This window comes from Charadrius vociferus, unplaced genomic scaffold, assembly GCF_000708025.1.
Source record: "Charadrius vociferus isolate BGI_N301 unplaced genomic scaffold, ASM70802v2 scaffold90, whole genome shotgun sequence".
Taxonomy (NCBI): domain Eukaryota; kingdom Metazoa; phylum Chordata; class Aves; order Charadriiformes; family Charadriidae; genus Charadrius; species Charadrius vociferus.
The window spans coordinates 8,605,721-8,623,041 of record NW_009647222.1 but is presented as its reverse complement, the minus strand read 5'-3'; the positions used below and the strand labels follow the sequence as shown (position 1 = coordinate 8,623,041).

The 17,321-nt window shown below is 35.1% G+C and overlaps 1 protein-coding gene across 1 annotated transcript in view; it reads right to left on the bottom strand.

Annotated features, from left to right (window-relative positions):
* ARNTL2 (aryl hydrocarbon receptor nuclear translocator-like 2) overlaps nucleotides 1-17,321 on the bottom strand; it is a 31,394-nt gene that overhangs the window by 7,261 nt on the left and 6,812 nt on the right. Inside the window, exons 3-13 of the mRNA XM_009879688.1 lie at nucleotides 15,880-15,918; nucleotides 13,135-13,292; nucleotides 11,291-11,370; nucleotides 10,471-10,563; nucleotides 8,948-9,065; nucleotides 8,000-8,143; nucleotides 6,054-6,294; nucleotides 4,988-5,094; nucleotides 4,242-4,392; nucleotides 2,992-3,047; nucleotides 2,080-2,188 (exon numbers count right to left, since the gene is read on the bottom strand). Of these exons, the coding sequence (XP_009877990.1) occupies nucleotides 2,080-2,188; nucleotides 2,992-3,047; nucleotides 4,242-4,392; nucleotides 4,988-5,094; nucleotides 6,054-6,294; nucleotides 8,000-8,143; nucleotides 8,948-9,065; nucleotides 10,471-10,563; nucleotides 11,291-11,370; nucleotides 13,135-13,292; nucleotides 15,880-15,918 (1,296 nt within the window). The remainder of the gene's footprint in view (nucleotides 1-2,079; nucleotides 2,189-2,991; nucleotides 3,048-4,241; nucleotides 4,393-4,987; nucleotides 5,095-6,053; nucleotides 6,295-7,999; nucleotides 8,144-8,947; nucleotides 9,066-10,470; nucleotides 10,564-11,290; nucleotides 11,371-13,134; nucleotides 13,293-15,879; nucleotides 15,919-17,321) is intronic.

Genomic DNA, 17,321 nt, shown 5'->3' with positions numbered 1-17,321 from the left:
GAGTAATGGTTTGGTTTGACCTTCATACAACACACATAAAATTTCCCTCTTTTGCTTCAGAAGATACTGCTCCTGAAACTGTTGCCTCTGTAGCAATACAAAGAGAAAGGGCATTGCTCATGGTTCTTAAAAACACAAATACCAGAACTTTCAAGAGGTAGCTTTGAAGAAAACGTTCCCAGGAATGCGTTCATTCTTTCATCATCCAGCAAATTTATTATTCCTCTACTTAATACACTGGTTTCCTTAAGCTGGTGACATATATGCTCACATGGGTGAGCATTTTCAGCAAAGGTCAGGTGATCTCAATCAAGAACATCACACTGACTGAAGTGTCTAGAACAAGAGTCAAATTAAGCTTTTGGGTCATGCCTGGGTATTAACTGTCATGATGTCAGATGAGAACTTCTGCCAACTTAATTCAGTCTTCAGAAAGTTATAATAAAAAGTGACTCTACTTCCCTCTATAGATGGCACTGATGAGAGGACTTAAAACAATGGTATTACCAAAAAGTAACATCCCATCTTTGCTGTTGAGGATATCAATCCTTTTTTTGTTGCCAGTGCTTTTCCTCCTCCTTGCTGGATAATCCCAGCAACCTGCCAACATGCTGAGGGATGGATTTTGATTATTATTTTTTTTTTTTAAGTAGCAATCTTTCATCCCATCACAACTAAAGTGTTTATTCTTTTCTTCCTTTCATTGAAAATGAATGATTCCATGTGGAATTTGACTATTCTAGTAAAGGGGTGTGAATTCATTGTTGGAAGGTGATTCAAGCATACTGGAAACAGAGTAAGGAACATCTACCACGATCACTCATCACACTCTTAGGCTCTGACCACAGTTTTTACTGGTTCAGAAAATTAAATACTCTCTTCTGGTTAAGAGACGGCTGAGAAAACAACCACATTGTGAAGAGATAATATGTAATCCCGGACTTCACCATGGATTTACAAAGGGGAAATCACACTTAACCAACCTGACAGCCTTCTACAAGGAGGTGACTAGCTTGGTGGATACAGAGATAGCATAGGATGTTATTTACTTCAACTTTAACATCCTCACAGACAAGCTGATGAGTCAGAATACTACTGAAACAGCAGAAGACAACTATGCTATGTCATATCAATGTATGTATAGATTGGAGGACACGAGGCTGGAGTGCAGCCCTGCAAAAAGAGATCTGGGGGGTTTGGTTGATGGTAAGAGCTGTGACTGAAAACAGACTTTTTCTGTGCATGTGCATCCCAAAGTCATGGAATTAGCTGCCTCAGAGACTTTTTAAAAAATGCTCTTAGAAAACAAATGCTGATATGTTGCAAACCGACATACAGTAATAACCTCTCCCTCTATAAGTGAGTCAGGCACTACTGTGGGTGCACAACATAAAAAGTACATAAGGGTATCTTCATGTTAAAATTATGTTTCTTCCTGTCAAATTTCTTGGCTATGCTGTGTTCCTGCTAAAAACTAATATGTTTTAAAACAACCAATCTTTAATTAACAATTTGAATCTTGTATGAATTCCCATTTGAAATAACACAGTGAGTGGGGTTTTTTTAACCTATGGCTGGGTACTGGGAAAGAATTGTGCTATCATTTTAGTCTACATTCAGGATAATCAGGAAAGAGACAAGACAGCCTATGAAATCACTCCGCTGGGGACTGTTTCAAGGAAAGTCTTGCTAGCAGAGCAACACTATCAGAAAAATATAAACGCTACTCACAAACAACTGATTTTCCATTCCTAAATGCTTTATCTACCTATTTCAACATCATGTGAAGAAGCTGCATTACAGTAACACTTTTGAAGTCATCATTAAATAATACTTCCATTAACAAAGGAAATTACATGCCCAAAACAAAACTATTTATCAACACCAGTGATGTGTTCTGCCATGAAAGAGATTAACATCTGGTTATAATTGGCATCTCATAATGCCACTGCTCAAACTAAAAATATTTTATACATATGCCACAGTAAAAATGAAACTTGAACAACCCCCACAGAATCATGTATAACTCTTCTCTATCTTTACTTAAAAGCCTAATGTATGATATTATGCATTTATTACCTTTGCAATTCTAATATTTCATTTGCAATTTCGGTTCCTATACTTCCAGCACCAAGAACTGTTCCAGAGGACATTCCAGGTACACTTACTAAAGACTGTTTTACAGCATCTACAGTTAAAAAAACAAAATAAAACCTTAAGTTTGTAGCAGTTTCATTACGCAGCAAGAACAATCACCTCAAGGATTAATTTTAAAGCAGTTTTTGTTCTGTATCTCATTTTCAGAAATTAAATTCCTTAAAACACTACCTCAGGAGGGAGGGTGTTGTCACATTTAAAATATAAAGATAACTGAATAATATATTTGTGAAACTTGCTGATCTCCAGTAATGAATTAGCTTCAATCATTACCACCTCCAGTCTTTCTCACAGACAATGCAAGACACATGAGAAAAAAACTTGGATTTTTCACAAACTGAAATCAGTTATTAAAATGAACAATTTCAAAAGCAAAAATAAAACACCTTATAGCAAGATGACAAAATAGCATGTAGAAATCCAAATCTATACATAGCAGAAATATATTAACAAAAAATATATAAATATCAGTATCACCCTATATTCTATAGGTAAACTCCGACAGTTTACCTATTGCTTTTCTTCAGAAAACCAGGCCAAATATGAATAGGGTCTGTGACAGAAGCATAATATCCTATCCACCAAAAATCCTAGCTATAGTAGAAGCTGATAAAAGGAAAAGATATGCTATAAGCCCTTCTGATCACAGTTGTGCGAATGTTATGAATTAGGTTGCTGTAACTAGAAGTTGTCACCAGAATGAGCTTTAAGAACAAAAATAATCCTTCCTTGCACAACAACCTACAATAAAAAAAGTCCTGGATTGAATAAATCTAAATGTGTAATGATTGATCAGGAAATGCACCTATGATGACTGTAAGAAGCAACACTTGCCTTCTGCAGACTGGGAACCGTGGGGGACCTGTTCTTCAGCTGACTCGTTATGACCTCTGAGATTTAAATAAATAAAAAACACAAACAAAAAAAAATCAGCAAGGTTTTCAAAGGCAAAACCCAGCGTATTTATGTTTGATTTCAATAAAGCTAGTAAAAAAATGAGATATTCCTCACGCATTCCAATGTTCAATCCTTTGAACAGTTGTTTCTGAACCACTGGGTGAAATACTAATTTCCACTTATTCACCAAATAAAGAAGAAAGGCCAATATAGTTGTCTGTTTTCCATGATAAGAGAACAATGCTGCCGTTTTTGCTCCTAGGAAGGAGACCAGTTAACCAGAAACAACTGCTACAGGGGCAGGTCAGTGGCTACCTTCCATCAGCAGCTGCTGCCTACCTTCCCTCCTCTAGACAGCTGCAGATGCCCAGATCTCCAGGGGAGGTAAAAGCAGCCTTTGGCTGTTGGGCACCATAGACCATCTTAACTGCTCTTCTCTGACTTCTTGAGAAAAAAGGACATAGGCAAAATAGGTGGGTGATGTTGACTGAAGACATGAACCAGCTACAGAATGGGTAAAAGGCCCCCTTGACAACTTGGTGTAATGGAAATAAAATCCCCTCTGTCCCCCTCTCAAACACCCAGTCATTGGCAAAAGATTCAGTATCATTGGAACAATCCAAATTACAACTCCATTGCAAGGCACAGAGCATGAAAAAGAATTAAAAATCAAGAACGAAAAATTAAACACACACATTTACTGTCTCACAGGCTCCTCCCTGGCAATCAGTTTGGAGGGGACTTTTTTGTCCTGCCTTGCGTTTCTACGATCTATCAATTATGCTGCTCCACATGCTGACACATGCAGTAGGCTAGCACTTAAAATTAGGTCAACTGACACATGCAGTCTTGTAAAGCTCAGAAGGAAAAATAGAACTAACTTCATATTTCCATTAATTCATATCTACTTTTCTTAAAAGAGCCTTCCTTTTTTCCTTTAATAAGAAACTCTTTCACCTTGTTTTTACTACTGGAAATAGTGCAGTTTTCAGAGCTAAATCTGACTTAAGCCTGAAATAAAGATCACTGGTAAATGCAAAAAAAATTTTCTTCTGGGTTAGTCAACTACTTTTTGTAAAGTGTTGATATTTTTTAGTCTTGTTCTGCTTCTTAAACAGGTTGCTGTTAATGCTAACTGTAATTAAGACAAAAAAATAACATGGGAATTCATATAATGAATTACTTACAATACCACAGTGTTGTTTGATACTATGTACTCCAGTTCTTTGGTCCACGGATTCATGAAACTAAACCACTGACTCTTTAAAGTAACAAAAGTCCCATCTTTTGCTCTAAATTTGTAGGAATTTGTAAATACTTTTTCTTTATTCTGCAACACTAGATAAGAAAGGAAAGTTGTAATCACCATATTTATCCTTAGAAAGATAAAGTTAAAAAAAAAATACCCATTTTGTAGCATCATAAAACTAAACTGGTTTTGATGGACAGAAATACAAATTAAATGCCAGAACAACTGACAGGACAGGACCCCTGCTAAAATCAAACTACAGTTTCATCAATCTTATTAATCTTAAATTAAAGCCCAAGTACTAAGTTTCTGCAAAGCACTAGTTAGGGAGACTCCTGACTTGGTGAACTTTCATAATTGATGTCTTTAATCACATGATTAGGCACATTTACTCTTCAGGACTCCTTCCTCACTCTTATAAACAATTGGAGCAGGGAGCTGAAAGAAGCACTAACATTTTTCCCTTGCGATTAAAGCACTGCACCAAGATCCAAGACAACATAAGTTTCTCCCTGCTTTTATTACAAGCTTTATGTGGGCATGTTTTAATGCAGACGTAGAAGAGGACAATGGTAAGATGGTTTAATTTTATTAATTCTCAGCTTCTGATTTTTTGATTTGTACTGTTTTCACACAACAGTTACATGTAGTTATATTTAGTCTGGGGGACCAATTATTTTGTACCTTCTTTATGTTTTTCAGCTAGATGATTGTGATCATCTTGATGGCAGTACTCGTAACAAGAAGTTCCTAGAAGCTCTTGTGGCAAATACCCTAAAATTGCTGTTGCTCTGTTAGAAAAAAAAAAAAAAAAACAAACCAACAAAATGAACTACAGCGGATTCAAACAACTGCAAAGCTTGTTTTCTTTAGTATCAGATAAAGCAAAAAATTAATATTTAAAGAAACAGATGCTTGTGTTCGTGTTTGGGTAAAAGATATAGCATTAGTATAGCTCTAAAACAACAGGAGATGTTATTCACTGCAAATTATCCATTTGCAAGAAATGGCAATTCAAAGAAAAAGTAACAGTGATTAAACATGCAAATCACATGTACACAGAAAATATTTATGATCATTAGGTCTTCCCATTAGCCAGTCAGGGTATTGGTCATACATAACGAATCATTCAAAAAATTCTGCAGTTCAATTTTGCTCTACCACTTTACGGAATAGGTTTAAACTAGCACTTTTAGATGAAAGACAAGATGACTGAAAGCCATAAAAAGCGTCTAGTGACAACAATGAAGTTCATAATGAAAAGTGGTAACTTAGTCTATACAACAAATAAAAGTCTGCTTTAGAAAGTTCAGAAAATAGGAACTTAGCTTTCGCTTCTGATGAAATAATTTGGTACCTTATTTAGATATAATGTATGCGTTCCACATAGTAAGATTTTAAGAAGTAATATTTTTTGCTTAAGTGTTTTTTACTTAAGTCATATGCATAGATATGAAGCTCTAACTGAAGATTTTTCTTTATGAATAAATAAGTACATCAGTGCATTTTACGACATATCTTGCTAGCTCATCTTTTCCTATAGAACAATGCACTTTTACACATTACGTCTTATTTTTGACAAAAAAACCCACAGCCCAAGTATTCATACATTCAGAATGAACTGCTTCCTGTGTACAGCACCTAGAAATTCTATCCTGCTTGAGAAATTACAATTCTGACAGAAAGTATTAGAAAATTTAACTAGTAGTGTAATTTTCGTTTTCTCTTCATTAAAGAACAAAACACTTACCGCTGATCTACATAAACAAATTTTCCATCCATGGCAAATCGCGTAACAAATTCTGTTGCTTTGACTTTTATCTCTCCACTCTTTTGTGGAACAATATAAGGGTGTAACCTCCCAATCGCAACAAGACAGTTAAAGTTACTACTGTCCTTTTCTACATCATTTTCTTCTTCTACTCCCACCTCATTAGGAGGCCAATTCTTCATATACCCAGTACAGTGAATGGTACAGTATTTTCTGTGATCTAATAAAAAGAAATGAAATAAGAAGCAGTTATGGTTCAAAAAGTAAACTGAATTACTTTTTTTTTTTTTTATTCCATTCACCATGAGACCAGCAACTATATTTTATGCTCACCTACAACAACTGTACAAGGCTATAGATAATTTTACAGAATATTTTTTAGTTAATTTTTTACTACTTCATTTTGGCTTACCTGAAGAGAGCGCTTCTAACCCTATGTAAGATTTAGGAAAATAAGTTATAGGTGTTGGCAGTTCAAACACAGTCTCACAGAAAAAAAAGTAAACCAACAGTCTGGTAACACACAGATCACTTTCTCTTTATATAGTTTCATAAGTATTGTAAATTAAAATAAACTAAAGAGGCACTCTGTAGCTTCCAAATCAATTTACCTTTTGTGAATGTGATGATCTTAACATATGCTTACTGCAATTGCTAAAAAAATCAGTTGAGAGAACAACCCAAAGCAACCTAGCTTATTTTCTATTCATCTTAGGCTTCTGAATTCCTCAATTTTCTGGTAACACAAATATTTTAAAAGTCTTAAATTACACCATACACTGTCATTTATTCCTATGGCTGGTAGACTCTTTGCTGCCTATGTAACATGCAAACACCCACATATGCATCAAGGCACAGAAATGACATTATGTGTCCTACAGTAACTAGCTTTCAAAAAATTGACAAAGTATTCTTGGTATCTGTATTCTGAACAAATTATGCTTTACGTAGATTTGAATGCATTAACCCTATGAACTACAGAAAACATGTAACAACTCTGTAAAATGAAAAACTGAGTCATCCTATCGTGACTTTTTCACAGCTTCTCAGACTGTCAATACTGTTTTCCTGAGAAACATTGATACAAATTAAATTCTTATTTCACCAAGTTAGTTGGCACATCAAGGGACACTAAATTCTATTTACTTACAATGACACACCTATTTTAAAACTTACTATTGTATGGTATATCTCAACAATTAACAGGCTACATTGAAAAACAAAAGTAAGAGGATTTTTTCGGGGTTAAACAATTTCAGCACAGGTTTGCAAAAATTAATACTAAGGTATTAAATAAAAGATGGAAATTACATTTTAAAAAAGATCCATTCACTGAAAACTTGACAAGAGTATACTGCTATACAGGCATACCAAAATATGAACTAAATAATTAAAATTATTGGGAAAATAAATGGAATTACACTGATGAATTAACTTTACTATTAAAAGCAAAAAAAAAAAAAAAAGGAAAATTCATACTTTTTAAGTACACACAACACAAAAAGTAAATCAGAAAAAAAAGTTGGTTTACTTGCTTTTTTTCCTTCAAACCAGTAGATTTTGCAGGCCTTATTCACAGTTATCTTCAAGACATATGTTATTTAGTTTCATTCTTCTGATCTGCTCCAGTGCTTTCAAAAATTTCCCTGAGACTTCTAAAATTTGACTAAAACAGACCATGCACTCCTAAACAGCCACTGTAAATCAGGTTCCTTCCTCCCTCCCTCTTTTTCAGGAGTGAATAGGGATTAGAAAGAGTACAATTAGACTGTTTTCCAAAACGTGTCTCCAGTACATATTTAAACTTCTCTACAGCTACTTTGTGAAGTCAGTGATAACTACAAGGGTCACACTACTGACTCGGAACTTTAATACACCAAGTTTCAAGACAGCAAGCCCCCACTTCATCTACACTGTTTGAATACCTTTCTTCTTTGGGTTGGGCAAGCACTCCTTTTCTTCTTTGACTGTGGTCCTACTACATTTTATCCGACAGAAGAAGGAACGTCGAGCACCAGAATTCAGTCGAGCTGGTCCAGCTTGAAAATCTGTGTGTACTTGCAAGCCAGCTTACAAAAATTTAGTAAAGTAGTTAAAAACCCAAAATCCAACAATAAAACTTCAGAATACAAGGCCTTTTCTTCATTTTAGCTTCCAGTACACTCTCCTTACTCTTTAGTCGCCTAAATTTTGTCCTTGCAATTGAAAAGCATGAAAAACGTCTAATAACTTAAATAGGGCAAAGAAAATGTGACTGTCACACAGATTCTAAAATTAAAACGAACTACCAAACTATTTTTAAACTCCTCTTGATATTCTGAATGGTATTTTAATAAATATGCTTTAAACTTTCAACTTCTATTTGGTACAAGGAAGAACTGCAAAGATGCTTATAAAAGCCAGCTATAAAATAGTGACTGTACATAAGGTTTTCCATATTAGAAATAACTGTAAACAAAATAAGATTTGGTTAAATTAGGATTGACACTTAGCATTTTCAGAGAAGACAGTGATTCTTGATATTGAAGTATTTTATCCCATGTTCGACTACATCAGGTCTTTTGTATTGACAAGACCTATCAAATACAAGAAAAAAAAGTAGTATGCCTGGTAGGAAGAATGTCAGACCACATCTTGGTAAGTGTAAACTTCAGTCATTATCATTATCTAAAATAAATAATTTTCTGGGCTAGCTTTTAAACTGTAAATGCAATCTAAGCAGCAGATAAGCATTCAAGTATGTTTGGTTCATAGAAATTATACTTCAAGTTTGCACATCCACACACGTACAGACACATGAACACATCCTGCATAATAACTAAATTTATCAAGATCTCTTTAAAAGAGTCTGACCACATTCAAATATGACTTACTTTTCCCATCTACGAGCTTCTCCCTAGGAGAGATATCCGAAGAAGAAAGTTGCTCCTTAACTTTTGCAACATCTTTTGGATGCAAGTAATCAAACAAACTTTGTCCAATTAAACTGGCCTATTTAAAAACAAACAAACAAAAAACACCAAACCCCCAAAGTTATAACAACCACATCATTTTAGAACAGGACCCAATACATATTACTTATCTCAGAAAAACAACTTTCTACACCATTAAAAAAAAGTTAAATACCACAGTTACTCTAAACATCAATATTTTGATCCACAATTAATTTGCCATTGTTTAGTATTATTTTTATAAAAACAGGGTAGTAAGAACATAATTTGTTATTTCCCCTTTGCAAAAAGCAGATTTAGTTGGATATTAAAAAACAGTTCTGTAAAACCAAATGTTTTATTTATGTACATAACATGATTCCTGATCCTAGCCTAAGAAGTTTACGCACAAAATAACTCCGCTCACAGATTATTGCAGCAGGGGGGAAGTGGGGAAATAGGAAGAAATATCCATGCTACCTAATGACTGAGGTCTAATTTGGCTGGACAAAATGGCACCACCAAGCCAAGAGCTGTCTGGAAGCAGAGGTCAGCTTACTTCAGCACTCCTTGGTAGGGGATATTTACAGGAATCTCTCTAGCTGGGATCCTGCTGACTGCTGATCTCAAGCAACTGGTGGGCTGCATTACTTTCTTTTGAAACAGGAAGGAGTTCTCACAGAAGTGGGCTAGTTTTGGTTTTTTCATTGCTTACCTTCACCACAGCAGCTCAAATCAATGGGTAGAAAGGAGCTGTGTTGACATGCAGTATTCTAGATTCAATTTGCAACTCATTTTGGACCCATGCCCCTTGCTATGTTATCACTGCATACATAAAGAGGAGCACTTTTCCAGTAATCCAGAGTCAGAAATGGGTTTAATGAAAAGCTTCTAAGCAAGCAGGATAAACATACAGCCACTTTCATTTGCCCAGTCCCCTTAATGCAAAGGGAAAGTGCCACTGAGAAAGGCCAATAGCAGCCTTGTCAACGTACATAGGTGTAACAGATTAGGCTGCAGGATGGGATTCATAACCTAGATTGATTCCCAAATAAGCTAATAAATTCATGGGTTGTCAGTTTTTTTCCTTCGCCTAAAAAAAAAACCCCAAACAAAAAAACCCCAACCCCAAATCGCTTCACCATTTAAAAGAAAATCTCTTGGAGACAGAAATTAGGACATCTTCAAATTATCCCTTCCCTCTCAGACTAGCAGTTTTCTTAAGGATGATCAACTGAAATCTGGTGCTATTACTCAGATCAGGAACACCTACTGTACTTGTAAATATTTTGTTCCAGGATATTCATCCTTACACTTCCTTACACTAAAGGAGGTTAAATCAAAGAAATTCCAAGAAATTATACACAAGGACTGTTTTTTTAGTAATATACAATAAAATGGAAAAGTTTAAAGATTTCTAAGGAAATGCAACGTAAAAGCAAACCAAGAAACTCAGTTATAACCACCTGATCATAATTAAGTATTTTGCAAACTGATTCTGAGACAAACAGAATTTTTCCTCTGTTGCATCCAACCACAAATAGGAATCCATCTGCAGCCTGAAAATATAAAGACACTGTCTTTAAAAACATACAATAAACTACACAGCGAATATTGATGACTACAAGGAAATACACTTTTAAAACTGAGTTTTAAAATGAAATAAGTTATAAATCACATCAAAAAGCAATTAAGATTACAAGGACCAAATCAGATCTTCAACTACAGATAGATAAAATTTCTTAAACACAGCTTTGGGAAAAGAGGCAGCCAGCTGCAAAAGAGCTTAACTTGGGAGTCATCTTACAGCTCTTGGTGAAATATTTTATTGCCGCAAAGGAAAAAGAAAATAGTTTCACATAAGAAAGGGTATAGGGGTGTGGGTATATGACAAAGTGTGAAAACAAGAAGAAAGATTTTCTTTCAGGTATTATTTCAAAGTATGTCTTTGAAAATTTAAATGAAGGACAGCAAGCAATTGCAAGTATGTTCATATGTAATTAAAAGCATTCTCTATACTTGCATGCAGACTTCAATATCAACATAAAAGAATTTATATAATAAATATGCAGATTGTATACAGATTTATTATCCGTTCAAGGGCTGCTGTCATGCTCACAAGTCACCTTCTGTACACTTTTATGAAAAAAGCCTGTATAGTGTACAGTGTTTATAATCCAGTACTTACCAAGTACACAAATAAAAAAGCACTGTCCAACTAAAAACTCAAGTTAATGGCAAGCTTTAATAAGGACATCATTTACCTGAGAGTTTCTTTCCACTTACCCTAAGGATTAACTGTCGGAGCTCATCATCCTTTAAAAATGAAGGTTTATACCGGACTTCTGTATAGGAGCTAGTGGAACCTGGAAAACAGATTATTTGTAGACATAATGTCAAAAGTTACATTTTAAATTTACTTTTAAGAGTTATACTTGTTTTTTATTTTATAAATTTTCTTTGCAACCAAACCAGCTCAATTAAAAAAAATAATTCTAAAAATATTAAAATAAAAAGCCTCATAAACATATGCTGGTATGGGCACGCAACCAGTTTTTTCTTGCCCTTTATATAGCATAAACCAAGGACACGTCTGTTCAAATATCTTTAATGTACTGCTAGAGAAATGGCATTATAAGAACTGAATTTTCTAGAAACATTTCGTTGACCTATTTCAGAATCATTAACATTTGCTGAATCGGAATAATTCTAACATTATCAATGGTCATGAATAAATGCTTCATTAGTACTATATATCCAACAATCCAAAACACTCTATTGTAGTTAAATTGAATGTCTCACTAAATATTATGAGACTGACTAACTACATTTACTGGTCTCCCACCCGTGGCAAGTACTCTAAAATAATTTTTAGCGATTACAAGCATTTCCACAACTACTTCTAGATATTTTTTTTTAAGTAAATAACAGTTGAACTTTACAGCAAATTTCAGCATTCACTATAATTTCACATAGTATCTTGTATTTTTGTAAAGCATTTGTTTAGAAGATACATTTAATAACTGGGCTTACAGTTGGCCAAATTATTATTCTGAAATAGTGCTGCCAAAACCCCTGAAATCTTGCGTGCTGCTAACAGACCATGTGATATACAACTTGTATTTGGATATCATTTCTTTAGGGGAGGAAAAAAAATCCCAAAATCTAGCAATAGCAAAAGAAGAGGAAAGAATACATATCCTGGTTTGATCCCAACACTAAACCATTCACTGAGATCCATGATTAACTTTGCTAGCTGACTGAGGATATAAACTTTTTAAATTTCTTCTCTTAGTACTCTCTAACATTTAACGGTGTTTAAGACTTTAACGTAATCAAAGTCATCAACCATTGTGTTAAAGTATGTTTTGTCTTGAAACATTGTTTTGACTACTGTTCTTGCAAAAAAGTTTGAAAGATGACTATGTCCAAACATAATTTTTTCTTTAGTTTTATGCAAGTGGTTTTTGTTTTACAAAGTTACACTGTAAAAGACTTAACCTACTACTGAAGTGAGTTCTCTGTGCTCCCTATCAGTGCAACCACTTACATTAGTTTCTTTAGGTAAGCACTTTTTAACAGGCTTTTTCCAGGATGTTGTAAATTTCAAAGGCAACAGATAAACACGACATTCCAATACAGAGACAAAGGGTTGATGCAATCACAAACATGGGAATAACAAACAAGAGTATGAAGACCATTTGCTTCTCTATTAGCAGTACAGCTGTTGGCGTCTGTACAGCACCAAAGGTATTACTGTTACAGAAAGTATGATGGGAAGTGGAGAGATCACAGAACACATTTAATTCAGGGGTTGGAAAATAATGAAAGACAGACTTGCTTGATGACTGTAATTTTAAAAAAGAATCAAGGAGAATCAAGGCATACCCTTAGCAGACAGAAAATACCAATCACTGAAGGCTGGCCTTTTTTCTGCTATACTAAGTAAAAAGAGGAAATGAAGTTCTGGAAGCTACAAACACGTAAATTTAAATGAAGAATAGACTCGGAACTGAATTCAGCAAGGAAACATAAAATAAATGACCTTTGATTTATTGGACATAAAAGAATGTACACAGTATAACTCCTGATAGAACAAGGACTTTCAGGGTTAGTTTCCTAAAACCTACCTTTTAAAGATTTTAAGTGCTGCACAGCCATGCGTAACACGGTAAGCTTGTCTAGCTTTCGTGCCATGGGATTGCACTGAGGTATCATAGCAGACAATTCCTCTATCAAATTATTCATTTTGTCTCTTCTTCGTTTCTCTGTTTGACTGTGAGCCTCTCTAAGAAGAAAGATGTAGAACACATGATACTCCCCATAGTATTCATCAATTCAATTTTGGCAACAGAACATATCACAAGAACTACTACTGCACTGAAACAGTTTTTCATACACTATTTGTATTTGACAATTGAATTGGATTTACTTGAACAATGCAGAAACCGTCACAATAATGAGGGGGAAAATACCTCAAGCAACAACTTGATTATATGTGGCAGGAACAAGCGGTTATGAAGACTTATAGAAGTTAAATTTTTCTTGTGACCCTTGATGTCCAAGTGAATACTTTGACACCTTACTGTACACCAGAGAACTTTTGATGTCATTAGTAATCACTGGAAGATATTTCTGCTCCCTGGCCCTATCTCTACCTGATCTGTGTAAATAAAATGGAGTATTCATTCCACTGGTTTTTTGCACTTGCTAAAGCATCTCTGAACCCTGTTTTATGCAAACCCACAGCAATCTGAGATGAACCATGTCTTCTTGTTATCTCATTGCCTTAAAAATTACTCAGACTGAAGACAAACATAGACACAAGCATTTACTCATAGCCCAGCACAAGCAACAGACAAGAAATTTACATGTGCTTATAAGAGATGCAGTGGAAACTGAAAGAAAAAGCTATGCCTAATTTCACCAAAGGTATTTCAGAAAGCTTTCCCCTTCCTTCACCTGATAAGGTGATAGAAAGGGTTTCAGCCTCCGTGCATACCTTGTGTCTCAGGTTTCATCTCTCAGTAAGCCTCTGCCCCAGAGCTCAACCACAGAAAGAGAACTTGTCTTCTTGGACAGTTTTCATCAGAAACCCCCTTCTAAGGCACATAACAGGGCACATCACAAATATGTTTATATCTCGGGTCACTTTTTCTTCAATTCTTTCTGGTGGAGTATGTTGCCTTTCTAGCTGATCTCCTCCCCTCTAACATCGTCAGCAGATCAAGAAAAATTTAATTCATTCTATTCCCTCCTTACCCAGAAGACAAGCTAACCACTCAATTAAAATTAAGATTATTTTCCTTTCTGATTGAGACCAGACACAGTGGTAGTTAACCAAACTGAGGGACAACATGTTTTGGTTAACTGATCCCCAAAACTCTTCTGCTTAGGCATACTGTAACAGGAAAGCATTAAAGGTAATAAAGTTAACTACATCTGGCCTGTTGAGAAACAACAAACTACAGTTTTAAAGACCTAGTCTTCTATTTTTTTTATAATTTTAATCTCAAAAATAAATCCCCATTCCACGCAAATAGTTCTGGGTCATTCATCCAAGCAATTAGCTTTTCTCTCTCTAAACCCTGTTTTTAAATTTAATTTTATCAGTTATTCTCAACTCTATAGGTTCACGCAACTTCTCCTTCATGTCAGGTAGGAACAGTCAAGTAATATATTGTGTACAGTCCTCGAACTGTGAACCGTAGGAAGACAGATACAAACATTTTGGGAAGGAGAACAATTTTCCACATCTCTAAGCGTCAATTACAAGTAATAGAAACCTGAACAAATGGATGCAGAAATTCAGGTGATGGCTGGATGATTCAAAAAGCCTGCTGTTACATTCCCCAGTTATAAAGAAGAGAGAAAAGCAAGTTCTCCAATAAGCTTGTGAAAAGCAACATTGGAGGGAGATAACTGTTAAGCAAACCTTCAAAGTATCTTCCAACTATTTTTTTTCCCTCCAGCTAATGAACTAAAACTTAAGAAAAGAAAGTTATTAAAGCAATGAACAAACAGAATCTTGTATAGCAACCTGGGATACTCAGTAAAGAAAAATTGATTTTGGAGTTAAACAAAAAAACTGTAAGTATATTTTGGAACACTTTTCATTTAATTTAAATTACAAGAACACAATAATTATTAGTTAGCATATTGTATAAACAATGCTTTTGACAGAAGAGTGGATTATGTATTTTTGCTTTGACACCTCTGCTCACATGATAAATGAAAGACACTTTTATTTTTAAAACAACTTTATAAACCAGCTCTAGTTTTACTAAGTGGCTTGTCTATAGTTTAAAGTATTTGTTTGGATGAATCATGACTGCATTCAGTCACATAGCATTTCAAGTCTTACAAGTGCTTTACGTGAATTTCCATTTGGATTCAGGCAAGATGTGAATTCAAAGTGCAATGGCACACCTTGAATAATTTCCTACACAGATATTTGTTCCAGAACAAGAATTATTTGTCATGCTTTAGCTGAATCCATTTTCATGTTGGATAAATTTTAAATACTTCCAAGTAGACAAGTCTAGAAAACACAATTCTCAATTTCATACAGACTGAGGATCAGCTCCTCCCTTTACACACAACTTGAATGTACTGCATTTAATTCTCACTTTGAAAATTTTAACCTCAGGTTTTTGCTAAACCACCTGAAATATTCTGCAACACAACTTTCATTAAAAGTAGTAGAAAATAAAATCCTCAAGGAAGCTCTAAAAATTCCTATACATTTAGGAGGAAAAAGGAAACTTTACTGTTCAATATGTGATAATTATAATAAATGTTACTCCAAGCTCATATTTTACTATTGTGAATCCTTGTATTTACTAGCAAAATGTACTTTTATTGTAAATTAGTACCTGAAATCTTTTATTTTAACATGTTCTTCATCTTCACTCCTAGAGAAAACAAGATACAGTTTTACATTGCATATTTAATGCTAGGCAATTCTTTCCTCCCATGAATTCAAGAAGATAGAGAAAATGCTACAAATTTATTATGGTTTGAAAAAGCAAACCCACAAAAATTCCTAATACAAAAATGATCCAGCAAGTGACGCATAATAGAAAGAGACCAAAGCGTAATTTCTAATATTCATATTTAAGTGAGCATATTATGGGGATATTTCATAATTTCAAGGCTATTTCTACCCTGGAGAAAACACAATTAATGGAACATTTGAATAACTTAAGTCCAGGATTGATTTTTTTTTTTTTAAATTATTTAAAAATTTACAAGAGACCTCATCGATTCATGTTTTTATTTCCAAAATCTTATTGCAAAAAGATGAAAAAAGCAATCCTAGCCTAGACTGGGCCTAAAACACACTTTAATTGCTCATGGTCAAAAAAAGTAAAAATTAAGTATTTTCCTATACCATACAGCAATGACTGGAAAGCCTATGTAATAAAATTGTAAATGAAAGACAATCATAGTGCGTGTATCATGACAAATACTTGGCAGCAGGAAAATATAAATGATGATTCAAACAATGACAATGATCTTTTTTCATCCCTAAGATCACTGTGTTTTTCACCACCACCTACTAAGAATTTGCGCAGCAAGCTGACCACCCTGGACTTTGGGAGAGTAGACTTTGGCCTCTTGAAGAATCTGCTTGGTATGGTGCCATGTGATGAAGCGCTGGAGGGAAGAAGGGCCCAAGAAAGTTGGTTAATATTCAAGGATCACCTCCTCCAAGCTCAGGAGCAATGCATCCCTACAAAGAGGAAGGCAGGCAGAAAAGCCAGGAGGCCTGCATGGATGAACAAGGAGCTCCTGGACATGATCAAAAGGAAAAAGGAGGCCTATAGAGAGTGGAACCAAGGGTGGGTAGCCTGGGAGGAATACAGAGGAATCGTTTGAGCAGCCAGGAATCAGGTTAGACAAGCTAAAGCACAAATAGAACAAAATCTGGCCAGGGACATTAAGACAAACAAAAAATCCTTCTTTAAGTATGTCAGCGAGAAAAGAAAGACAAGGGAAAATGTGGGCCCTCTCCGAAAGGAAACACAAGAACTGGTTACTCGAGACAGAGACAGAGCTGAGGTACTCAATGACTTTTTTGCCTCAGTCTTCACTGGCAAGGACTGCAGCCACACTGCCCATGACACAGAATGCAAAGGCGAGGATTGGGAAAATGGAGAACCACCCAATGTAGGTGAAGATCAAGTGTGAGACCACCTGAGGAACCTGAAGGTGCAAAAGTCCATGGGACCTGACGAGATGCATCCACAGGTCCTGAGGGAACTGGCAGATGAAGTCGCTAAGCCACTAGCCATCATATTTGAGAAGGCATGGG